Source organism: Pholcus phalangioides, unplaced genomic scaffold, assembly GCF_987345545.1.
Source record: "Pholcus phalangioides strain wild (caught in Gottingen) unplaced genomic scaffold, Ppha-v1.0 ptg000022l_1, whole genome shotgun sequence".
Classification (NCBI taxonomy): Eukaryota; Metazoa; Arthropoda; class Arachnida; order Araneae; family Pholcidae; genus Pholcus; species Pholcus phalangioides.
The window spans coordinates 24,354,692-24,381,632 of NW_028301615.1; the positions used below are offsets into that span (position 1 = coordinate 24,354,692).

At 36.2% G+C, this 26,941-nt stretch overlaps 2 protein-coding genes across 2 annotated transcripts in view; both read left to right on the forward strand.

Moving 5' to 3' along the window:
- LOC149070042 (uncharacterized) overlaps positions 1-4,034 on the forward strand; it is a 49,974-nt gene extending 45,940 nt beyond the window's left edge. The window contains exons 7-8 of the mRNA XM_089250082.1: positions 1,631-1,871; positions 3,777-4,034. Coding sequence (XP_089106208.1) covers positions 1,631-1,871; positions 3,777-3,898 — 363 coding nt within the window. The 3' untranslated portion in view covers positions 3,899-4,034. The remainder of the gene's footprint in view (positions 1-1,630; positions 1,872-3,776) is intronic.
- Positions 4,035-11,903: 7,869 nt separating this feature from the next.
- Positions 11,904-26,941, forward strand: part of LeuRS (Leucyl-tRNA synthetase) — a 50,426-nt gene continuing 35,388 nt past the window's right edge. The window contains exons 1-7 of the mRNA XM_089249343.1: positions 11,904-12,038; positions 14,116-14,325; positions 18,076-18,156; positions 20,078-20,206; positions 23,218-23,379; positions 23,548-23,660; positions 24,811-24,874. Coding sequence (XP_089105469.1) covers positions 14,116-14,325; positions 18,076-18,156; positions 20,078-20,206; positions 23,218-23,379; positions 23,548-23,660; positions 24,811-24,874 — 759 coding nt within the window. The 5' untranslated portion in view covers positions 11,904-12,038. The remainder of the gene's footprint in view (positions 12,039-14,115; positions 14,326-18,075; positions 18,157-20,077; positions 20,207-23,217; positions 23,380-23,547; positions 23,661-24,810; positions 24,875-26,941) is intronic.

Sequence of the window (26,941 nt, forward strand, 5' to 3'; positions counted from 1 at the left end):
GGGCAGAATCGTTTCACGGGCTACTCTTTTTGGAGCAATCGTGATTTACGTAAATTCATATTTTATGGAGAAAAAAATTCAGAATCAACGAAAAATTATTATTTTCTTATATATATAAGAAAGAAAAATATATATATGATCTCAGAATAAGTAAAATTTCCAATGTAGGCCTTCCTATTTGCCTCGAAGCCCTGGTGCCAGTTTTTTGTGTTTACCCGTGAAGACCCTACTACGAGAATCGAGGTGTCACAGTATGACTTATTCACGGCCTCCACGAGGGTAGGGCTGACAGGGCCCGGAACAATTACCATCATTTTTTTGTTTTTCATGCTATAAATTTACTATGGAAGGGGCCCCCATGAAAGTACGATTTGGGGGGGGGGGGTCACTAAAGATCCGGGCCTGGGGCCCTGCTCCAGTATGTGGGGTCCATTGACTTTTTGGCCATTGGGCTTCATGGAATTTTTTTTTTTTTTTGACCCGCACTGTTTTAGAGGTTGAAAAATCGTGCTTCTCTCAGACCAGGCTATAGGGCTTTGGGCTTCAGGTTATAGGGTTTTCCGAGTTTTCGACTTCCTCCGCGTCAGTTTAGAGAGGGGAGGGCACACAGGCTAACTTAAAGTTTCAAAAGAGCTAAAAGAGGGAATTGCTTCCAAAGAAATCGAGTTTTTACCTTCGAAAAGGAGTTTCAAATTCACAAGAAATAGATTTAAATAAAATTTAAAGAATTTTTTTCAATATTTTAACTTTTTTCACAATTTCTTTTCGATTTTCGATCATCTTAGGCAGCATATTCGCCCCTCCCCCGCCGTGTGTGTGTGCATGTGTGTGTCTTTTACAGAGGGCATCGGAATTTTACAAGGTGCTTAGGTGGAGCATGTTGAAAAAAGATTGGGAAACCACTGGTTTTCATAGTTACAGGGCGGAAGTCTTTCGAACCTGTGGTTGCTTGTCTTGAGCTTTCTGTAGGAAATTTCGATTTCTAAATCAATTCTAGGTGCTCAGACCCTTGCCACAAATTACCGTGGGTGCTCGAGCACTCACAGCACACCCTTGGCTTCGAAGTCACTGCATAATTACAGAGTTTATGTGAACGCTAAAAAATGTATTCCTACATTGGTGGAAGTAATTTCAAAATTACTTTCGGTAAACATTTCAGAACTAATGAGAGAAATTATTGCAGAATTAAAGAGAAAAATATTTTCACAATTATTGAGACAAACATTTTCAAAATTATTGGAAGAAACATTTTCAAAATTATTGGAAGAAACATTTTCAAAATTATTGGAAGAAACATTTTCAAAATTATTGGAAGAAACATTTTTTGAATTATTGAATAGTGAAATATTTTCAGAATTAATGAAATATTTTCAGAATTACCGAAAGAAACATTTCCAAAATTAAAGAAAAATATTATTCTCAAGATTAGTGAAAGAAGTACTTTCAGAATTAATGTAAATTCACGTTTGATGAAAAAATAATTTCAGCATAACTAATAAATAGTTAATATGGTGATATATGTGGTAATAAACATAATTATTGGTAGGTAATGAATGTTATGAGGTGCAAAAGAAAACGTATTATCCTGATTTCTCATTTTATATTCAAAAACGTATTCATATATTTTCAGTGGCGTCTAAATTGCCAACAAGAAGGTGTTTTGAATCCGAATGGCGGTGATGAAGCCGCGAATCCGAGCAAAAAGCTGGCGGATTGTCACTCGAAAGCTACGAAAAAGGATATTGAAGCAGCATCTGTTCAGGATAAGCAGGTTCTGGTTGAGGAATGTCCTGAGTTGGTCAAACGACAGCCGGACAACGATGATCAAGACTGCACAGAAAAGTTACTAGAACGAGAAAAACGACCCTTATGTAAGTTGTTTCAACAGGAACGGGCAGTTTAGTACAAATACAAAGGCCCAAAACAGACAAAATGCCCAACTGAAAAAGATGCCAGTGCCATTAAAAATATGGATGTCGAATATCTATGCAAACTATACCAAAAATACAGGAACCGAATAAGAGTAATAAAAAAAACCAATAATTACGATAGAATATAAATATACTGCCCATAAAAGATTATGGTTGTGTCTCATCTAAGTATGTGGATAGCTTTTCGATTTAGCTCAATATGTTTATCGTATTTCTTTTAAAACATGTCAATTGTGTTAGAATTCATGATCCCCAGAAGTAAGCTCTATCAAATTTATTTACAACCCTATCAGAGAAAAACTCCCTGCGACACCACAACCTAGAATTGTCCTTTGCCAATCGATGCTGGTGTCCCCCTGTCGAAGCAGTTAATTGACGATGTACAGTCGAATCCCGTTATAACAAAATTTCGTTATAAAGGAACTTCAGGTTCTTTGCATTGTTCCTATGTTAACTTATCCGGGGGATTAAAAATGTGTTCGTTAAAACGAGATTTTCGCTATAACGGTATTCGTTTAAACGGGATTCGACTGTATTAATAATTCATGGTCCACTTTATCCATCTCGTTAAAAATTTTAAACACTTCAATCATATCCCCCCCCCCCGACTCCCGCGCTCTTCCAATATAAAAATTTTCAAAAAGTCAAGTCCCTCTTCACAGCTAAAGCCCCCGTGTGGCATCAAGTGCACGCGTAGCTCTTCTCTGCACCCCTCTCGACAAAATCAATATCCCTGTGTAGGTACTGTCATGGCCCCACATCCTAGAGCAGGGTCCCTAGGCTAGGGTCCAGACCAGACTTTGCACGGGCCCAACCTCTATAGGGAATTTATGGCGTGAAAAAATAAAAAAAATTACGAGAATCGTCCGGGTCCCAGGGCTGCAGCCCTGTCAGCCCCCATGGGGGGGGGGGATCATGGGTACTGTCTACAAAACCTGATGGCATGCACTAATCCAGGGCGAACTAAGTCCAGGAAAAGTGGAAGAATCACTTTAGGAGAACGCGAAGAGACCCTTTTGAGAACGAAACCGAGCATTCTGTTCGATTTTTTGACCACCGCTAAACAATATTCACTAAGCCTAAGCCGCTCATCAATAAGAATACCCAGATCGGTGACCCTAGTTGCACCAAGGACAGTAATACTATTCAACTCGTAAGTGAAACGTGGGTTGTTCGAACCAAAATGGGTGACCATGTACTTGTCAACGCTAAAGGTCATGCTCCAATCGTTAGCCCATGCTGCAATCATATTAAAAAAAATCTATGAAATCCACTAGACTTATTTTGAGTGTGGGGCTACCCAATTATCTTGGGAATGTACCGCGGACTACTTGAGTAATCTGGAAGTATGTCGTGGTTCGCTATCGGGAAATGTGAAGCAGATCACTTAAGCGATCTAGAAATATACTGTGGGCCACTTGAGGGATCTGGGAATGTGTCACGTATGACTTAATTATTAATTAATGCCAATTAATCAAGTCCTATAATTATTTTTAAGTCACGTAATTAATTAATTAATTAATTATACGTATGACGTGATTATCGCATCACGTCAGAGTAGTTTAGTATTTCGGCATCTGGAAATGTAAAGCGGGTCACTAAAGTGCTCGGGAAATAAGTCTATTAAAGCTAGTAGATACCGGGTAGTTTTGTAGGGATTAAAAAAGAGAAGATTGAACACAAACAAAATTTTTGTATACACATTGCTGGTATCTTTCAGAACCTTTCAGGGTTGGTGCCTCCAATATCCCTACTATTTGAGGGATGTTTCGGTGAGCCAACAACCGTGAAGGGCAGCAGAATTACACTTGCCGTACTTATTAGCCCATTTTTTTCCCCTTCCAGGTAAAACAATCGTAACCTTCGAAGACAGTTCGAGCTGTGGTCGAAATACGAAAGTAACCAATAAAGTGACGTTTTCCGTCCCATGTGAAGATGGACTTATTTCCAACATGTTAACCATATGACCTGGAAAAACTCATTTTACATTCTATGTTTCTTTCTTTGTCGAATTTTGTCTATCCTACATTTGTGTAATCTGTGATTTAATGACGGACAATGTTCTACAAATCATGCTTATTTTATATTTTTGAATTGTATAACCTGTGACTCCATATGTAAATAAAGTTATGACTCAAGTATGTGAAGGAAAGTTCTTCTCCACAGTAAATCTGCGTCATTATTCTTGAGTTCATTTTGATCCGGTTTATTGTAAAATTTTAGTAATTTTCAATATCATAAATACAGGGAAACTGATACAATGACTTCCAAGAAACCCAGACTATTTGTCGTTATAATCGAGGTTAGAGTTTTCAGATACTGATTGAGTGGAAATGGATTATAATCTATTTTCAATCATAATTATGAGATGCTATCATTATCATATTATCAGATGCTATCATTATCATATTATCAGATGCTATCATTATCATATTATTATATCATTATCATATTATTATATCATTATCATATTATTATATCATTATCATATTATTATATCATTATCATATTATTATATCATTATCATATTATTATATCATTATTATATTATTATTATTATATCATTATCAGATGCTATCATTATCATATTATCAGATGCTATCATTATCATATTATCAGATGCTATCATTATCATATTATTATATCATTATCATATTATTATATCATTATCATATTATTATATCATTATCATATTATTATATCATTATCATATTATTATATCATTATTATATTATTATTATTATTATATCATTATCAGATGCTATCATTACCATATTATCAGATGCTATCATTACCATATTATCAGATGCTATCATTACCATATTATCAGATGCTATCATTACCATATTATCAGATGCTATCATTATCATATTATCAGATGCTATCATTATCATATTATTATATCATTATTATATTATTATTATTATATCATTATCAGATGCTATCATTATCATATTATCAGATGCTATCATTATCATATTATCAGATGCTATCATTATCATATTATTATATCATTATTATATTATTATATCATTATTATATTATTATTATTATATCATTATCAGATGCTATCATTATCATATTATCAGATGCTATCATTATCATATTATCAGATGCTATCATTATCATATTATCAGATGCTATCATTATCAAATGCTATCATTATCAAATGCTATCATTATCAAATGCTATCATTATCAAATGCTATCATTATCAAATGCTATCATTATCATATTATCAGATGCTATCATTATCAGATGCTATCATTATCAGATGCTATCATTATCAAATGCTATCATTATCATATTATCAGATGCTACCATTATCAGATGCTATCATTATCAGATGCTATCATTATCAAATGCTATCATTATCAAATGCTATCATTATCAAATGCTATCATTATCAAATGCTATCATTATCATATTATCAGATGCTATCATTATCATATTATCAGATGCTATCATTATCATATTATCAGATGCTATCATTATCAAATGCTATCATTATCATATTATAAGATGCTATCATTATCATATTATAAGATGCAATCATTATCATATTATAAGATGCTATCATTATCAAATGCTATCATTATCATATTATCAGATGCTATCATTATTGGTTAGCATGGAATACATGGAAAATTTGGATTAAACATGCCCAAATTTTAAAACCTTCCATTTTTATGTATGACTAGCTACAATACCCGGCGCTGCCCGGGTTTTCTTCAATGAGGCTGTTTGGATCACGTGATACCTCGCTTTTCTTTGAAGGACATGCATACCGTGTTCAAAGTTACCCAATATGGCGACTTCCTGCGCGACTCATGAAATAAACAAATCTAAATTTAAAGAAACGTAGAAATGAATAGTCCCCACCCCCCCCCCCTTTTTTTTTTGATGGGCGCTAAGTATTTCGATTCCCTCCCCCTGAACTTCAAGTTATCTATCTCTGCCTGTTTCAGCTTCCAAAAATGCTTAATTAAAGCTGTGGAATTTTTTCGATGTACTTTTTAGGGGCCCATAATAAATTTTAAAATATCCTAACCTACATGGATTTATGCAGTTGAATATCAAAAGACAATACGGAGACATTAATTTTCATGCTTGAGAAATGTAAATAAAAAGTTGAAATCAATGTTATTGCATGAATGTCCAACTCAAAAGTAGGTCCGGCTAATTACTTCATATTTAATTTTCTGGGCTTCGTATATCTCTCTGAGCGAACTCAATACTTCAAAAATTGAGAATTCTATACAATTTTTAAAATTATTGATGGGGCGGAAAATCCCACTAATTTTCGCATTTCTACAGTAAAATCGACAATTTTAGCACTGATTTCTATGAGGATCACCCTTTTCCTGACTCTCAAAGCGATGCTGATGATGATTATGACGTCTATTCAAAAAGCCTCATTACTGAGAGTATATTGAAAATGTGACAAACCGTTATAAAGGCATATACACGTCTGAAACGCATTGCTAGGGAACCACGGTAACCAAAGTAAACGTTCGGAAAGTGATTGTTGAGGCCCAAAAACCATTGTTGCCGGACAGTTTTTTGCCCATTTGGGGCATTTGCCCTGGTCTGACGAAAATTTAAAGTAGCCTATCGTTCAAGTCGGGTCCCATTTGGTATGTATGCAAAATTTGGCGACGATCGATCTAAAATTGTAGATTTGTATAGAGAACATACACACACACACACACACAGACAGACAGAAAATCAATTTTATATATATAGAAGATTTCTATCTAAGTGAAAATTTGCTTTTATCTTCGGATTTACTTCCAGGAGTAATTCAATTATTACGGTGATGCATCAAGAAAGATTGATGTTGTTTCTTGGTGGTAAAAACACAAATGCAATTTATAGAAACGTAATTCTTTAATAAATTGCGACTGACTACGCGAGTATATGTTCCATTTTATTTTCCATAAAAGGATCCGGAAAATTCACCTCCGAAATTTCGTTTTCCAGAACTTTTCGTCCTCGAACATTTCGCCCCTGAAATTTGGCCCCCGACCGAGTGAGTGAACGATTGTGAACGATTAAGTGAATGATTGTATGAGTGAATGAGTGACCGTATGATTTACCGAGTGAGTATGAGATTGAGTGACAGAGCAAAGCTGCTTCAATGTTAAAAGCTGCTTACTCTTAATACAGATGATTAGGTAAAATAACCGACTGAGTGAGCCAGTGACTCACTAACAAGTTCACTCACTCACTCCCACTCTTTGTCACTCATTTGCGTAGGCGTACGCAGAATTTTCTTGAGGTTTCAGATTTTTTTTCCTTCTGGGGGGGTTACTTTTTTCCTGCAAAATAACGCTATAATTTGACTCAGGGGGGGGGGGCGCTTAAAATCCCCTTTGCGTACGCCAATGCTCATATGATCACACACCCACTCACTTGATCACTCTCATATGGTTCCCTCACCTATACTTGCCTATCCCTGTCCGGGGCGAAATGTGTGGGGCTAAATGTCGGGGGGGGGGGGGCAAAGTGTCGGGGTGAAATGCCAAATTTCTGTAAACCGTCGAAAGAGACATGCATTATTGTCAGTAGGAAATTCAATATTGTGTTCACCAGTGGTGCCTAATGAAAGATCATCAAGGTAAATTACTTAAAGGAAACTGCTGTCAGATGTGAAAAAACAAACCTAAAAACAAACTCAATTCTCAGCCACCTCGTTGGGCATTTTGCCTGTTGTGGCGTTGTATTTGTAAATGTAGTGCTCATATCAACAAAAACAGTAGCGAATAGTAGTGCCAGCAAATAATTTTTTATTCGTTAGAACAGTTTTAACGATGCAGACATGGTGGCATAGCAAGGATTCACAGATTCGAACGCTATACTAGAGATACCTCTGATGTAGTGTTTGTTCGAAAAAGGGCTTGATAAATCTATTGCCCGACATGCCCGGGGCATGTAAAAATTCCACTCGTTCATGTCTTTTTTTTCGACCACATGCCCGACGCAGGCATGTAAAAAATCTAAAAATGTAGGCAAACATTTCTAGAGTTTATGGGAAAATTTAAATTTAATTCGTTCAAACGAATGAGAAATGAAAAAAAAATATGTATATAACAACACAGTAAAACCCCTCTCTTGAGGGACACCCCTTAGATGCGGCCACCCCTCTTTTTCATGGGCAAATAATAATTTCCCCCTTGTGTAATGAAAGTAAGCATCTCAAACCCATGATTAACGGTCCGCAAAAAAGAGAGGTTTTTCTGTATATAAAGTATTTAAATTCATCAATAGATAGCAACACATTAGTTTGGAATGTGTGGGGAAAATTTTATGAAAAGGGAAATTTCCTTAGAACCCACACTATAAAAGTTTTATGAAAGTTCTTTTGGAAAACTTGACAAATGAGCTTATCGGTTGTATTCGCTCGAGTGTGACCGATATGCTCATTGGTTGCATTTGTCAAGGTTAGTGTAATACCGCACAGCCTTAGACTAGGTGGACATCACTGATCAAAACTCAGGAGAAAAATTGTCCAAAATCGGTCCCTGTGGGAAATTTCTTATGTCCGTATTCACCGACAGAGTTTAAACTACAATCGCAGGTTAAAGGATTAGCGATTATTAAACAATGTTTTTCAGGCATGTAAATTTTTTTGAGATTTATCCAGTGCTTGTTTGAACCCAACTGGGGCAGCACAGTGATGATCGGCTTAAGCTGTTCAGCATCACAGCAGATGAATTAAATTTTTTTTCACCAATAGAAGAAATGACTGGACAAGTATGTATTATCTCTAATTAAGAGTACTTTACAGGGAATTCACAGACGTGCCAACTTTTGGAATCCAGAAATCCGGAGATTCTCTCGAGAGGGATACCCCCTCCCCCACCATCACCGGCACTCATAGACTAGATCAAAAAAATTCACACAAAAAAAAAAAATTGAATTTTTTTTCCAATCAATTAAGAAGAAGTTCCATTCCTCCCCCCCCCCCCCACCAAGGCAGGTTCTGCGTTGCTCCCGAGCAGAATATAATTCCATGTCAGTCTTTCCATGCAGAATAGAGAGAGAAATTACATCTACATATACTGTTAATAAAACATAAGTGTTTCCTTTCATGGATGCTATCAGTGATTGATAATCCTGGGTATATCAACTCTTAAAAGCTTTATATAGCTTATTAAAGTTTTATATTTTCTTTCTGAAGACATATTTAATTGGAGGAAACAATTTAAAAACTTCAAAATACAAAGCTGCTGACGAAAAAACTTGCGTTTACCGCACGGCTGTTAATGGAATACAATAACGATTATACAGGAATTTCGGTAACCAAGGTCATGCCCCTGATAAATGATTGCCGATAAACGCTACTTAAACAAAGTCGCGTCTTTGCCAGTTGCTCAAATGTGGTCACCAAGACTTTTTTTTTTACGGCTGCTCAATGGAAATGACCACGGCTATCCTCTATGGGTGTGTCTTCCTCTAACGACGACGGCAGTCATTGACGTCACGACAACGCGAAAGCTTGAGTAAAATCTAATTTTCTGCCAAAATCCGGAGAAATTTTAACAAATCCAGAGAGTGAGAGGAAGGATGAGAAATCCGGCGAGTTGGCACGTCTGCATAATAAATACGTTAAGGTCAGACACACTGTATACGTACGTACGCACACACACACACACTCTTTCCGGCATGCATCAATTCATTAGGAAAAAGAGGAAGGTTTTTTTCCTCATTATGAAGATTTATTTATGGCGCAGTAGTAGTAGTAGTTTTAATGCTTGCAAACAATATTTTCTTCGTAGGTACAGTACCTGTAAACACTGTCTTGTTCGTAGGAAACAGTTTTATCCCCGCAGGTATTGCCGGAACTGGGTCGAGGGGGGGATGAGAGAGCTGGCAACCTGAGGGGGCGGAAAGCATAGTTGCGTAGTTATTGGAAGGGCTCAAAAATATTGAGGGGGGGGGGAATTTGGCTGTCCCTCAAATTTAGTATTTCTATAGGTATTGTACACCCACGCCGAGTTGGCCTCTGGCTACGTCATGAAATGTCACGATGGGCGATTCCATTTATCTTCTTTCGGTAAAAAGGTCGCGAAGAAAAGGAGCAGGTTGATATTTTCCTTTCGCGTCTATTGCGCTATTTTAGTGAAATTTTTCTTCTCGTTCTTTCCCCCCCCCCCCGGGAAATTGTTTTTTTTTTTTTTTTTCGTGAGTCAAAGTCAGAGGCCAGTATGGGCATACAATATTTATGGAGATATTGGCAACTATTCATGGGGGGTCTCGAGCCCATGGGCCTGATACAAGCTTAAGCCTATGAGACAAAAAAAAAACTGGGCAGAGCCACCCTAAAGGGTCTGTTACATGCAAGGCCGCACTGGCCAACGCAATTACGAATTAAAACAAAAAAAGATGATTTTTCCCTTTAAACAATAATAAAATATGGGTGGAGATGGCACGAATATGATACCGCTTCATTAGACACCCACATTGGCGTACTTTAATGGGAACGGGGGAGGGGGGGGGGCAAGTCGAGAAATTATAGTGTACCATAATACAGTGAAATCATGAAACCTCTCTTTTGCGGTCACTGGCGGCACAAAAAAATTCGTCCGTGGGTAAAAGTTAACCAGGCGTTTGAAATGCATTTTTTTTTCGTATTACAAGGAGAAAATATTATTTGGCCGTAAAAGAGGGGGTGACTGCATCCAGGGCCGAAACTAGATGTTTGGTCACCCGGGGCAAGTGCCCATTTTGGCACCCCCCCTTGTAATGTTGAAGGAGAGGTTTGAGAATAAAATTTGCACCCTCTCTGATCCAGCACCTGTGGCACGAGACCCGCCTGCTTCCCCCTCCCCTAGTTGCGGACCTGACTGCATCTAAGGGGGGGGGGTGTCCATTAAGAGGGGTTTTGCTGTATGGTGCAGTATAAAGTGAAACCTCCCTCACTGGGAAGAAAACAATGTAAGTAATGCTTTTGGCAGATATATATACTGCCATGAATTTTCTGCCATCTATCGTTTAGGAATAGTACTAGTTCATGATTTTTCGTTTGCTTTATAAGTAGTAGATAGCAGCATGAATCCACAGAGGGATAAGTAAACAGCTCAGTGAATGAGTCCTATCATTTTCCTGTTCTCGGTCCCATCAATGAAGTTCTCAAATTCCTGGACAGATGGCAGCAAGAGCTGCAGTATTTTGGACACGGACTTCAAAACGTGCTTTCATCGAGCTTATATACTCGGTGAACCGAATTGGACCATTTTGCGCCGGCAGAAACGTGTTACATAATTACGCTACGCGTTTGTGTTTTCCTAGGGTGGCGCATCAGATCAGGACGGCTATGTTATATTATATAGTCTTGGCATCAGTTAAGACGGGTTTTCCTAGGAGCAGGTTTCTTGTGCCGCGCTCAACGTGATTCGCCCAGCGCGACACGCCGTCCCCTCACCAGTAAGAAAAGCAGCATGACTGTTTTTCTACAGAGCGCAATACGCCTCACGACAGCGCTTTATGTCGGGCGTGATTGACCGACTGCTTCTGGAGGAATCAAATGCGTCGTGCGTGAAATAGTCTAATTTGGTTCACGCTGCGCAACAAACCTATTCCTAGGAAAACCCGGATTAACTCTGTCGTCTGCATGCTCCGGTTTGAAGAGAAGGGAAAGAAAACAACAAAAATGAAGAGAATATCGGCAAAACCGCGGCGCACGACGCATTTGACTCCTCCAGAAGCAGTCAGCCAATAACGCCCGACGTAAAGCGCTGTCGTGAGCCGTATTGCGCTCTGTAGGAAAACAGCCATACTGCTTTTCATACTGGTGAGTGGATGGCGTGTCGCGCAGGGTGATTCACGTCGCGCGTGACACAGAAAACCTGCTCCTAGGAAAACCCGGCTTTATCATCACCTATTGGTCCGCCATTTAAATTCACATGACTAAATCTTATACAGGGCTTTTGGCAGACTAGTCTTGCTGTACTTGAGTTCCCGTAACTTCATTCTGCTCCTCGTTCTCCGTGGTTCTAGCCGAACTCGTCAAGTTTTTCCGGTCAGCATATGTGTTGCTGACAAAGTGATGAAATTTTGACTGCTTTTACGAATTGGGTATTTAATTTTTAGTACACATTAAGCGGTACGTAGACAGCAATTTATTATCATTTATTATTTAATGCTCTAATCGTTTTGTATTTTAACTTTTAGTGAACTTTTGTGCTTCAAAGTGATTGTTTTTAAACATTCAAAATCTAAAATAATAGTAACCTATAAACAGTGCCGTCGTAAGGCATGGGCCCACTCGGGCACGGCCCGGGGCGTCAAGCGAAGAGGGGGGCCTCACAAGAATGAGATCTGGTTGAAAGTTTCGAGAAGTTGTTTGGTATGGCCTCAGAGAAATCAATTGGCCCAGTGGCCCATAATACTCTTAAGACGGCCCTGCCTATAAACTCAACTTATTTATACAATACAAATTTCCGCTTGCGGAATCTTGACCTTGGGTTCAATAAGAACACAATTGGGTGATTGGGACAATCCAGCAGCTAGTATGTGACAAGAATAAATAAAAATGGAAACTTGAAATGTACAACCTGAGAGAGGAATCCAAAATGAGATAGGAATACATAGAACCACAGCGGTTAGAACTCCCAACCTCAAGCCGTAAGCTCAGGCTCCCAAAGTAGCTGGGTTACACGAACACGCCACGGTTCGCAGCCCAGTTAGGAATACAGTCGACGCTCATTATAACGACAGCGCTCGTTATAGCTACCTTTCCTTTACAACGACCGGTAGGATAAGTCCCAAATGTTTTCATACAATGACTATCATAAATCTGTTTTGCTTTTGCTGTGACAACCCTCCCGATATAATGTCTATTTTTGATGGGATGAAGGGGGTTGTTATATTGAGCGTCCGCTGTATTACTAGCGACCATTTGGAGTAACTTCATCTTCCTTATGATCAATAATAAAAAAATGAATGGTAAACTGGAAGCTGAATGAAGTAATAAGTGTTGATGGAAAAAAAACACCAAGAGAAGCAAATGGCTTGCTATGGCCAAACAGGAAGAAAAGCGCCAACAAGCTAGAGACAAAATTGCCAGAAAAAAGTTGCTGACAAAAAAAAAGGGATTATATTATAGCTGTGTTTTTTTCTTTATCAACATGAGTGTTGTGTGCCTTTACAGTTGAACCTTGTTATATATATATATATATATAGGTAGGCCTACAATGTCAATAGGAGGGCTTGACAAATCCCAGGAAGCCACAGTAACCAAAATTTTAACCAAACTACGGTATTGGCACCTAAATTTTTGTGTATTTGATTGTTAAATTGGAGTTTATGAATGACAATTTTTTGCTTTGATGACTAAAAATGATGATGGTAGGTGAAAAGTGAAAATAATGGGAAAATGCATAAAACAGTTTTTGAAACCCACAGGGACGTTTATATTAGTGGCCTCTTTATGCATTCTTTTGAACTTTTATAGTATTACCAGACGCTTTTCACATTTAACCGCAATAAAACGTTGCTCATTTGACACTTTAGCGTTAAAAGCTGTGTGAATTATAAGCGTGGATTATAATGTAATCAGGGGTCTGTGTGTTTCCACCTAATTCTGGATCTGAAAAACTGACCCTTCATAAAATACCAATATAACAAACCATAAATCAACATTTTATTTCTTTTGCGATAAATTAACCAGATTGTTCTAGAAAATAAATGACTGTTTACACGAGAATAAAGAAAATTTTCTAAAAAAAAGGACCCTATGAAAAAATTGGGACAGGCCCCCTGTTAAGAAGTTATATCTCAAGACCTGCTAAAGATATTGCAGGGCGGGACAGCCTAAGTTGTTAAGATACTCGCTTAAAGGTGCCAGGAGTTTGATAACCGGTTTGTGCTCGCCAAGAACTTTCCTGATACAGAAACGATGACATGACCACAGAAAAAAAATTGTTACTTCATAGAGTCATCATCTCCCCCCTCCGTGGAGTTAAGCGCACCAACCTCTTGGTCAGATTAAAATAGGCTGTCGTTCGGAATCGGCAATAAATCGTAGGTCCCAGTCTAATTAGCCGTTGTGTGCAGGAAATGGCAGTGGTGTGATAAAAATGTTCAATGGTCAATAGATTTTGCAATTGCATGTGAAAATAAAAATGTATTATTATTTCTGCTTATTTATATGCTCATCTGTTTTGTATTTATTTCTAAAGATGGCAGTCGAAAGGAAAGGAACTTTTAAGGTGAATACCTTATTAGATATCGAGAAAGCAGTTCAATCGAAGTGGGAGAAAGACAAGATATTCGAAGAAAATGCGCCACCACCAGGAACGAAACAGCCCAAGTACTTCACAACGTTTCCGTTTCCTTACATGAATGGAAGACTTCACCTTGGGCACACGTTTTCCTTGTCAAAATGTGAGGTAATTGTGTATTGAAATCTCACAAAATTCTGATCATTTGCATCTGTTGCGTTCATTTTCAATAAGCTAAAGTACTAAGTGCGTAATGGGGGCTCCTTTAAAATTTGAATCTTGAGAAAGTTATAATAGTAATTTTATTGGCATATAGGCCATTGGCAATGCCATGATTACACAAGCATACATAATAATTCAAGAAATTGTTATAATCATGTTTGTTCAAAAAGTAAAATGAAATGAAAAGGGAAAAAATTAATGTATCAATTTCAAAAGTAAACAGACGTTGAAAAAATTGTGTACATCTATATATAAAATTGTTTGTCTGTTCTCTCTACAAATCTACAATTTTAGATCTATTGACCTCAAATTTTGCATATATATATACCAAACACAGGGCCCGCATTGAACGATGGGCTACTTTAACAGTTCGTCAGAGCTGGACAAATGCCTGAAATGGGTCAGGTTTTGTTCGTTCATCACTGGTGACAAACTTCAAGCCAGTGTTGGCACCTCTCTGCTTTCAGAATATTTACTTTGGTTATCATGGTTACGAAAAATGCATTTCAGACATGTATATGCCTTTCCAATGGTTTGTCATTTTTTTCGATCCTCACAGTAATTGAAGAAAACCCGGGCAGTGCCGGATACTATAGCTAGTCTAATATAAAATTTATATTGGATGAGTTAATATTTAGTAATTGTATGAATTCATTTCATTATAATTAATAAATTCACAGTGGCAAAATATATCTGCGGCAGTAAATGAAGAAAAGGGTACAATGAAATGACATGTACAATATATATCAATATATAGTCTGTTCAGTGGGAAAGGTGACTGATGAATAATAAAATAAATGAAAATGTTAATTTTTTACTTACGCTGGCTTTTATTCAAAATAGACTCCTTATGAGTCAACATATCACTGAACGTGGTTTTTAGAAAATTTTGTGAAGTACTCCTGAAACTCATTCTTTGGAAGTGCCTCGAAGCCTTCTGGATGTCTAAAATTGTGTCAAAACGCTTTCCTTTCATTGCTAATTTTAATTTTGGAAGTAGCACGAAGCTAAATCAGGTGAGTATGGTGGATGATTAAGCACCACAATCTTTTTTTCGCCAAGAAATCATGCACAATCTTGCGTTTAAGGGTCATTGCATAGTCATGCAACAGTGACCATGTCCTGGGTTCCTGATATTCGGGTTGCACTCAAACAATTCTGGCCCATAAGCAATTTAAAACTTGAAACACCCATGATATATTCAGTATTCAAAGTTTGCCCTTTTGGTAAGAATTCCTTTAGAATCAAAGAAAACAGTGAGCAGCATCTTGATTCGGCTCTTCTGTAAACATGGTTTTTTTTTTTCAATTTTGGAGATCATGAACCCTTCCACGATCAGAGCTCTGGTGCTTTGTAAGTGGCTGATATTGAAAGCACCTTGTCTCATCACCTGTTACAATGTTTGACATGAAGTCTGGATCCATATTAGCAGCTCTTTACAAATTTTTGTGCTGTGTCCTTTCTGCAGTCTTTCAAATCGTCCGTCAGTGCATGCAGTACAAAGCGAGAACAGACCTTCTGTTTGCCCAAATTTTCTTTTAAAATCAGATGAACAGTAGATTTAGAGATTCCTGAGAGCGCCTCAATTAGCCTTGTAGATGCACAACTATCATTTTGAAGCATTTCTGCCACTTTTTAAACATTTTTTTCAATTCAAATGTTCAATAATGGCCTTGGCCATGGATTCAGTACTCTCTACCATCATGAAATCTTGCATGCTAATTAAAAACGTTCTTTGAGATTATATTCATTGCTTCATTTCCATAAGCAGTCTGAATCATTTCAAAAGTTGCTGTTTCTACCTCTACCTAATTTCAAACAAAATTTAAATGTTGTATTGTTGCTCCATAGTTTCTTTTCCAACTGAGATTCAGAAGGTTCTGTCAATTATTACGTGATTGTACACAGGAATCAGCTATACTAGCGCTGTGGAACTTTTACGGAAGATAGTCTAAATGTATTGGTTGTTAACCCAATTATTCTTCCGCAGATGCAGCTAGTAGTTGCACTAAAATAAAATCATTCACCTTTCCCACTGGACAGACTGTGGATTACCATTGAGTCCAGAATTACAAAGTATACAGATCTCTTCACATTTATAATAGAATGTAATTTTGCCATTGTCGTTCGAAATGGATAAACTAGATCTGAGTTAGAAAAAATATGCTTTATATCGTAAATTAAAACTAAAATATATATGGTTCACACGTAAAAGTGAAAAAATTAAATGTTTATAATGTGGGAATTATGTTGAATTTAAAATATGGTTATAACCTCTATTGCAGTGGTTCTCAACCGGTGCTCCGTGGAGACTCGAGGAAAATAAAATAAATCAGTAAATTTTTGCTAGATAAATAAAAAAAGGTCTACACTGGTCTGCCTTAAAAATTATGTGCAAAAAGGAACCATGATAACCTGGAGTCAAACAGGGCTCCGCCACAGAAATTATATACTGAAAAGGGCTTCGCAAGTCAAAAAAAGGTTGAAAACTGCTGCTCTATGGTAATCTGAAGTTACAGTATGATTTAAAATAAAAGAGATGGTTTGTTGCTTAATTTCGGGAATAGACAAGGACCCCAGGCATACATAAGCATAGCCTAATCTTGAGACACTGACAGCATTCTAAAGTAGGAAGATTTTATACCGTTCAAAGTGGACCTTAAGCAGAAACAAAAAACTGCCTTTTTTTATATGCAATCAGAGATCTTTGCAGGAGCAAACAGACCATTGTATTTTGTAATACAGTGCAGTAAAACCCTTCTTAATGGACCAAATGTATGAGTTTCAAACCCCTGATTAACTGATATTCCCCTGTTTTATGGACAAATATTTTTGTATAAATAATGCTGTGCACATTATTCTATTGTACAACTATTTTCTCTAAAATGCAGTGAAAAAAAACCCTCTTTTGTGGACACTGACAGGACAAAAAAAAAATTTCCGTAAAAGAGGGATGACTGTTAATCAAGGGTTTGAAATGCATACTTTTATTGTATAAGGGGAAATTGTTATTTTATTTGGCCATTAAAGGGAGGTGACCATTGAGAGAGGTTTTACTGTATATCACTGATTCTCAAAAATTAGTTACACAGAGATTCAGTATTTAAAAATATTGTCGAGCAACAGTCCCTTTAACTTTTATTTTACATACTCAGACCCATTTTCTATGCACCAATATGATGTGTCATACATTAGTGGTGTATCAAGTGATGGTATGTGTGTTTACCAAAACATTTTCCATCTTGGCATGTGCACAGCTTAGAGGAAACATTGCTTTCTGGTCATGTGACAAAACTGCTTTATTCCATTCATAGAAAATTTTTTTTTAGTATAGAGTGATCAGGGTTTGACAAATCTCAGGTCGCCATGATGACTAGAAAATCAGTAGGCCTATTAGTTCCTAAAATTCTCTGCATTTGTGATTTCTGGATTGGAATCTAAAAATGGCAAAAAATTCCCTGTTTCATTGTGTGTGTGTTTCAACGTGAGTAAGGGTCCTGGAAAGTCTAAAAAGAGCAAAAACCATTCTTGGCTCTTTAGGAATTTGACTGGTGCCTAAATACTTATATTTTTATCAATTTGTTAAGCCCTGCAGGAAATTAACAAAGAAGTGAGCACTAAGAATTCCATCATATAGTGACTATTGTTCATAATGCTTGGCGTGAAACTTTCTAATTCTTCAAATATCCATTTCAGTTTGCAGTGGGCTATGAGAGGATGAAAGGCAAGAAGTGTCTTTTCCCATTTGGTTTGCATTGCACTGGAATGCCTATAAAGGTAAATTGATGTGCTAAAAATATTTTATTCCTTTTTTTCCATTTTTGAGTGACATTTATATGGTTGGTGTATCGAACCACAGGCAAGATTTCCATAATCGGAGTGGCATGCCAAAATGGCAAATTCTCTGAACAAGTTTGGCGACTTTTCATACTACCCGTAATTTCTCGAGAATTATAGCTATGGCTACCAATTTGGTCTCTCACTGTGCTGCTAAAAACCAGAAAAATACTTGAGCCTGGTGCCATAACTCGTTAAGACAGTTTTTGTTCCCCCCCCCCCCCCAGTAAGTGATCAATGGATGAGGTGAATACACAAAGCCTCATTCAGACTAGTGCTAATCTAGGTGTCTTAGGTATACGTATTACTCGTATTGCAAGAAACATCTTGCAATACGAGTTTGACTTGATCTTGTTTATCAAGTCAAAATATCTCATATCTTTATATCGGTATGTCAGAGATTAAGGGGGCAAGCCAAGGAAATTTTTGAGTTTAAACACTATTACAGTAGAAACTCAATAATTTGCATTTATTATGCCTGTGGTTGGCACAATAATAAATTCAATGGGGGGGCGAAACCTCTCCAACTTGACGCAAGATGGCCAAACCTCACTTAAGTCTACTATGATTTATACTGTTTGTTCAACAACTACAATTTTTTTAAATCGCTTACATGTTGATAAATTTTCACGACATTTTTCAAGATGACATGTATTTCAACATTTTCTGGTTTCATTTTTTTCATTGAGTGAAGATTCTCCTTCACACTTTAGGATATAGTCGATTTCCAATACTTGGAACTGGAAAACTCGTGTCCTGACTATACGATATGTTATCTGTAATTTTTCAGCTGATGATGGTTAAGTAAGCTAGATCTAAATTTTAAAATTAAAAAATGACAGTCTTATTTTTAAAAATTGCACTGATCACATTAACTGTTGTACGATCAAGGACATAATATTGCGTCCAAACGCCAGTGGAATAAATTCAAACAAGTTCACCCTGTTTTCTTTCCTCTGTCTCCTCGTCGTTGCAACCTTATGATTTTTTTTCCCTCACAGTTTTTTGTATAATCTGCTAGTGATTTTTCCTCACATATGATGTATCTTATAAGAGTGAAACAGAACAGGTGAAGGTGAAAAGAGAAATCTAACTTTGTACCTACATTCTTATTAACTTAACTATTATACTGTTTTACTCTTTCATTTATTTATTTTTCCCTCATTTCTCTTTTTTCTAACGTGCGGTTAGGGTAAGACAAAGTTACCATATTTATTACCGATTCGTCAAATAAAGAGCATCCGAATTTCTTGCCAATCATTTAAGAAATCGAAGAGGTTAACAAGTAACAGATATTTTGACATGTTATGCTTTTTTCACTCCAATTAAAGATTTTTTTAGAAACATTTCATAGAAAACTGGAGATAAATTGCAGTGTTTCGTTAATTCATAGATGATGCAATAGAATCGTTCATCTATATATGAGTACATGTACATGCGTGAATGATATTTAAAAATCATGAGGGCGAGATCAAATGAAACCTCACTAACTTGACATCAACTGAAGTCGGCATTTTTATCAATACTTTTAAGGTGTTGAGTTGAGATATCAAGGTTCCACTGTAATTTGTAATACTTTTGTTACACTACACATAGGTATCTTGGACACTTAAGTCCTATTTCAATAAATAACAAATATTCACTCTAAAAAAAGCTAGTTCCATAGAAAGACATACTAAAAAAGTCTTTGAACGGCTCTCCTGTAAAATTTCCCTTTTGTGACATGGTGCCTTTTACCTCTGGCATACAGATATGTTAAAAACTTGCTGGTCTTGCAAATCACTCGTAAACTGAGTTACTCCTAATCCATAGTTCTGCTATATCATACATACTTTATAATTATACATACTTTTTCATAAAGGCTTGTGCTGATAAACTTAAATGGGAAATGGAAATGTATGGTTTCCCACCAGTATTTCCAGAAGAGACTGTCACAGAGCCAGAAAAGACAGATTCTTCAGTCCCTCCTGAAAAGGCTAAAGGCAAAAAGGTTAGTAAAACAGGTTTTTTTTTTTTAAATTTATTTAATAACACATGTTCGGGGATTTCTTTACAAGTTCAGTGCTCATTTCAGTATTTTTGTATATTTTGGAGAGAGAAGTTGGCATCCAAAACAGGCTTGCAGAATTTACAGAAATGCTGACAACTATCCAATTATTGATGAAAACCCATTTATAATACGAGAAATTATTTCTGAATTGGTGAAAACTCTGTATTAATAATAAGAAATGTTTCTGTTTTATCAATCAGCACCTGAGCATCTGCTAGTGGTAACATTCATTCATACTGAGCACAACTCCAGTCTATCACCAGGGGAAATTTATTACCGATTGAGTTGTGCCGGAAGTATTTGTGTATACATACCTAAAACTCTGAATGTGTATGTGGTGTCATGATTTTTTCATTTTCAGTGCTGCCATCTATGAGTGAGGTGCTGGATGTAACAACAAAAAGTGAATATGCATATACAGTAAAACCTGTCTTCAATGGAATCAAGAGGGACCAAGATTTTTTTTTCCACTGAACGCAGGTTTCCGCTTAATAAATGTTCAATTAACATAATGTGTAATACAATAAAACCTGTCTTTAATGGAACCTGTATTAAGTGGAAACCTGTGTTCAATGGGAAAAAACCGTGGTCCCGTGATTTCAATGAAAAAATACTCATTAAAAAACCTGGATTGAACTGAGCTTGTCTAACACAGAAACAGAAAGGAAAAAATTGTACCCCTTAACAGAAAATTTCCCAAAAAACACTTTGACTGTTTTGTGACCAATAGGCCAAAAGATCATACAATATGTTAAAGTGCTGCTCCACCAGAATTTTTTACACAATCTATGCTTGCGAATGCAAGTTCTACATCATACCCCTTCAGATTAGAAAAATTTGTTTCTGTACTTGATGCTGTGGTTTTGATAAGACGTGTAGTAAAGCAGTTGCTTTCTGGGAAATAGTAACAAAATTTTTCATTAAAGCAGGCTTTTCTACGGGAGAAATCGGGGTAATGGTTAGATTTCCAGATGATATGCAAGACTTACAAAATTGTATGCAAGCTGTGAGCATTTCGTGATCCCAATGCTGAGCAGGACTAGATAGACAAAAAGGAGCAACTTCTCTGGCTGCAAAATTTAAGGGGGATGACAAATTTGGGAACAAACACTTATAAAATCATAGAATTTCACAAAGGTATAGACGGCAAAATCATTGCGCTCTTTCCCTCACAAAATTCCTAATTACACCCCTTATACTGTGGATTACATAAACAGTTTGTACATTATCATCTACGAACCTGACACGACAGATATTGACACCCTAATAGAAAATTTTTGAGGAAGGCAAAAAGAACGTAAATATATTGTTATTTTAGATGAAAAACAGTATAATTCAGAATTTTATACACAAGTTGTCAAAACCTAATTACAGTATTTAGTAATTATAGACTAATTATTTATTTCTTTAATCAGTTTTTAAATTTACTTTTATTTTATTTCAATCTCACATGAGATCGTTACAATTTACACATATCAATTGAAATTTTTTAAGTGGAAACCTGTGTGTTCAATGGAAAAAAAATCTCAGTCCTTGTTATTCTGTTGGAGACAGGTTTTACTGCATTATGTTTTCACACCATCTGTATAAAACTTCACCCCACACTGTTCTTCCGAATTGACGACATTTATGTTCTTTTTTACTTTCTCTAAAATTTTCAATGACAGTATCAATATTTCTCATGTCAGATTAATTTTCTACATTGTCGGCTATGTTTATTTAATTTTCAGCACCAGGGTCATAACTAGGATTTTTGGGGATGCAACATGATTTTGTTACTTCCCTACTACTGTTAAATTATTCAATTTTATAACAGTATTTTTGATCCCACCTAAAATTTGTCACCCAGCTGTGGAGCATTTGCCCCCTTCACCTCCCTCTAATTCCGGCCCTGCTCAGCATTACGATCACAGAAAACAGCTTGCATATATTAAGAGATGGTTTTTTTTCAGCCCGAAAGATACTGAGAAATTGAATTTTCTGAATGTTATGCCGAAACTAATATTTGGAACGAAAAGTGGTTTGTCTCCTCTGGGAATCAAACCAGGGTCTCCTCGCATACTGGGCAAGTATGCTAACCAATACACCAGAGACACACACATTTCAATTCCTTATAACACGCATTAGTAGCATGAAGCACTGAGTGGAGACATAGCAGCCTCCCTTAACTACAGTAATTTTTGCCCCAGTTGGCATTTTTGTATTAAGAGATGGTATGATGGGAACCCGGGTTTGATTCCCGGAGGAGACAAAGCACTTTTCTTTCCAAATATTAGTTTCGGCATAACATCCAGAAAATTCTATTATTCTATTTCTCAGCTTGCATATAATTTTTAAGTGTTGCATATCATTTGGAAATCCAACCCTTGTACTGATTTCTCCTGCAGAAAAGCCTACTTTTCTGAGGAATTTGGTTAGAAAAAAATTTCTTTCACGTCTGATTTCAGAAAGCAACTGCTTCACTACATATAGCTTATTAGAAAGCATCCAAAGTGTAGAAACAGTTTTTTTAATCTTAGGGTGGATTATGTAGAACTCTCATTAGCAAGTAGAGATCACATAAAACATTTTGGTACTTTAACATTTTGTATGATTCCTTGCTATATTGATTGGGAAACACTCGAAGTGTGAGAAATAGATCATGTGTGTGATCACTTTTAGTGTTGTTTGTGTGAAATTTTTTTCTTTATGAGGGTATAATTTCCCTTTCTGTTTCCACGTTAGACAGGTTCCATTTAATCCAGGTTTTTTAATGTGTATTTGGACATTTTGGAATCATGGGACCAAGATCTTCTCCATTGAATATAGGTTTCCACTTAATACAGGTTTCCACTTAATACAGGTTCTGATAAAGACAGGTTTTACCATATTATGTCAGATATAAAATTATCTATGTCACTTAAATTATCTACATTTGTCTTTTTAATGTATATGGTGTTTTTTTGTGATAGAGCAAAGTTGCGGCAAAAAGTGGTGCAGCTAAATACCAGTGGCAAATAATGATGTCATTAGGACTGAAAAATGACGAAATAAAGAAATTTGCAGATGCTAAATATTGGCTGGGGTATTTTCCACCACTAACTATTAAAGATTTGAAATCTATGGGTGTCAAAGTGAGTACCAATTGATTCTCTAACCACACATCCACATATTTCTTGCTTGAACAGAAAAATAGCCACCATTCTACCAGATTCTGTTAGACTTCCTTTATGTTTGTTTGTTGTGAATGATAAAAATTATCATTGTCTTCTTAATTGGTATTATCAATAACACTTTCATAGGTTGATTGGAGAAGGACTTTTATAACGACAGATGTCAATCCCTATTATGACTCATTTGTGCGGTGGCAGTACATTCGGCTGAAAGAACGGAACAAAGTACAGTTTGGTAAAAGGTTGGTGGAAATATAAGTCTATCACCATGCTAATTAATTTAGCAGTACTGACAAAAGTGCCTTTTTCAGTTCATGTAATTCTGATTTGTTGATTTTTTAAAAGAATTTTATATACAATAAAACCCCTCTTTTACTGACACTCACAGGACCAAAAAAATTCAGTGAAAGGGGGTGTGTGAAATGTATACTTTTATTATACAAGGGGAAATTATGTGGCATAAAAAAGGGGTGACCGTTGAGAGGGGGTTAACTATATTTATATACAGATTGCATATAGTAGGTTCGCCAATTATCACAGCTAATGTAGACCGGATGAATCTTGAATAACCCAAAATTCTGATAATACAGACGTGAGATTTTGAGGTTAAATGAAATAAAAGAGTGAATGTTTGAAATCGTACCATTTGCACAAAGATGAATTATACATTATTCTACAATGTAAAGAAAATCAATTCATATTAAAGGACTGAAAAAGTGACAAACCATTATAAAGGCACACAAACTATTATACATAATATTGGCAGTATTAAAGAAGTGACAAACCATTGGAAAAGGCATGTGCATGTCTGGAGCGCATTGCCAGGGAATCACTGTAACCAAAGTAATAATTCCAAATGTGATTGTTGAGGTCCGGGAGCCATTGTTGCCCAACAGTTTTTTGCCCATTTCAGGCATTTGCCCTGCTCTGATGAACTTTTAAAGTATCCTATCGTTCAATCCAGGCCCAAGGTATACCATATATGCCAAATTTGGCGACGATCGATCTAAAATTGTAGATTTGTATAGAGAACACACTTACAAAAAATTGATTTTATATATATAGATTAAGTACTGTATTGTTTGACTATTAGAAACATTTTGAATATTACTGTATGTACTTCGAAAACAATATCTTGAAGTTTCTGTTTTGTACTGAAGTTGTAATTAAACCGGTTTGTAGCAATTCAAAGCATTTTGAGTGTCATTTTACTGCATCTACTTTTACAAAAATCATTATATAAAAAATTAACTCGCATAACCCAGACCTCCATTAATCAAGGTATCAAGTATTTATTTACTGTATCGGTTTTACAATTCATCGTTCACGATGTTCTCAAGTTCTTTGTTAAAGTGTTTTGATTGCTGTGAGTAATTATTTCTTTTTCTTTAGGTACACTGTATTTTCACCGAAGGATAATCAGCCCTGTATGGATCATGACAGAAGCAGTGGAGAAGTATGTCCTTTACTTTTGGTTTTTTATTTCATCAATCTTTTTTTGATTAGATTAACATATAAAACTTAACAAAAATATTATTTGCTTTAGAATGGCTAGCATAGCTACAAGGCATGCTATATAATCCTGACTAAAAAACACAAAATAGTTTTAGCCCATATTTAATGAGTGGATGTGGCAGATATTAAATGTTGTATTATCTTATGTTTAACCTAACATAAGTGATGGGTTTCATTCAACCCTACTAGAATATGCCAAAAACTTTCAAAGCTCTTATATTTGTAAGAGAAACTGGCCTAAAAAATTCCACTGCTCTCACTAATGTTTTTAAAAATCAAGCATTGAAAGTAGCATGTACAATGCTTGTTCCCATTACAATTTTTTTCATATTAAGTTTAGTACAATGTTCAAGCAGTTCTCTTTATTTTAATTTAGCTGAAAGAGGGAGAAGCTCTATATACAGGGCATCCAATAAATTTGTATATATTTTAGAAATTCATAAAACTTGAACAAATCAGAAAATTTGTTCAATTTTTTTTGTTCAATCAATTTTTGCGGTTTGCAAAAAAAGTTACTCGTGAAAGGATTTCTTTTGGTACAGGGGAAAAGAGTTTAAAAAAATGTCAATAGAGGGCTATGTACAAAAGCAAATCAGGAGGAGATAGTCCTGTAGCTTTCTTCAATCTCTTCTGTGCCCAAAACTTAGAGCTTCAGCCAGCGATTCGTAGCTGGGGTAAAACAACTTCACCAATATTGCTTTCAGACCTGCCAACTCTCCCGATTTAGGGGGGAGACTCCAGATTTTTCATCCTTCCTCCTGCTCTCCGGATTTTGGCAGAAAATTAGATTTTACGCAAGCTTTCACGTTGTCGTGGCGTCAATAATTACTGTCGTCGTTAGGGAAAACACCCATAGAGGACAGTCGTAGTCATTTCCATCGAGAAGCCGTAAAAAAGTCTCTGTGACCGCATTTAAGCAACTGGCAAAGACGCGACTTTGTTTTCGTAGCATTTATCGGCAATCATTAATCAGGGGCATGACCTTGGTTGCCAAAATTCCTGTATAATTGTTATTGTATTCCATTAACAGCCGCGCGGTAAACACATTTTTTCGTCCGCAGCTTTGTAATTTGAAATTTTTTTAAATTGTTTCTTCCGATTAAACATCTTCAGAAAGAAAATATAAAACTTTAAGCTATATACAGCTTAATATAAAGCTTTTAAGAATTCATATACCCAAAGATTATCAATCACTGATATTATCCACAAAAGGAAACACATACTTTATGAACAGTATGTAGCAAAACGTATTAAGGCGTATTAAAGTATTATTAATACGCTTTGGTATGTAGATGTGATTTCTCTATTCTGCATGGAAAGACTGGTATGGAATTATATTCTTCTCAGGGGCAATGCAGAACCTGCTTTGGTGGGGGGGAAGAATGTAACTTTTTCTTAATTTATTAAAAAAAAAAAAAAATTTCGAAATTTTTGTATAAACTTTTTTTGTGATCGAGTCTATGAGTGTCGGGAGGAGGGGTACCGGGGGGGGGGGGGTACCCCCCTCGGGAGAATCTCCGGATTTCTGGATTTCAAAAGTTGGCACGTCTGTGTTTTATACACCAATGTCAAAATCACATTGAAAACTTTATGTAAGCACCAGTGAAAATTCAGAAACCAACTATTAATGGTACACTCTGAATTTTATGGGACTCTGATGTGCATATTTCCAGTGATTTGCTTCAGTGCAGTGCCCTCTATCAACAAAAAAAAAAAAAATTCTGTAAAAAAAAATTCCCCTTTTTGAGAATATTTCGTTTGTAAGCCACATTAAAATTTACCAATTCCTTCAATTTTTATGAGTTTTCAAACTGTTTACGTATTTACGGGACACTCTGTATAATGTTTTGAAAGTTAGGAGCATGACCAAATCTGATGCTTACCAGTGCTTCTGGAAAGTTAAGCTAGGATTATTTAAATAAAGTTATTTTTTCTCCCTGCAGTTACTTGTAATAGAATGGAAAAGGAAAAATGAATCTTACTTCCTTGATGTAAATTTGAGTTCTTA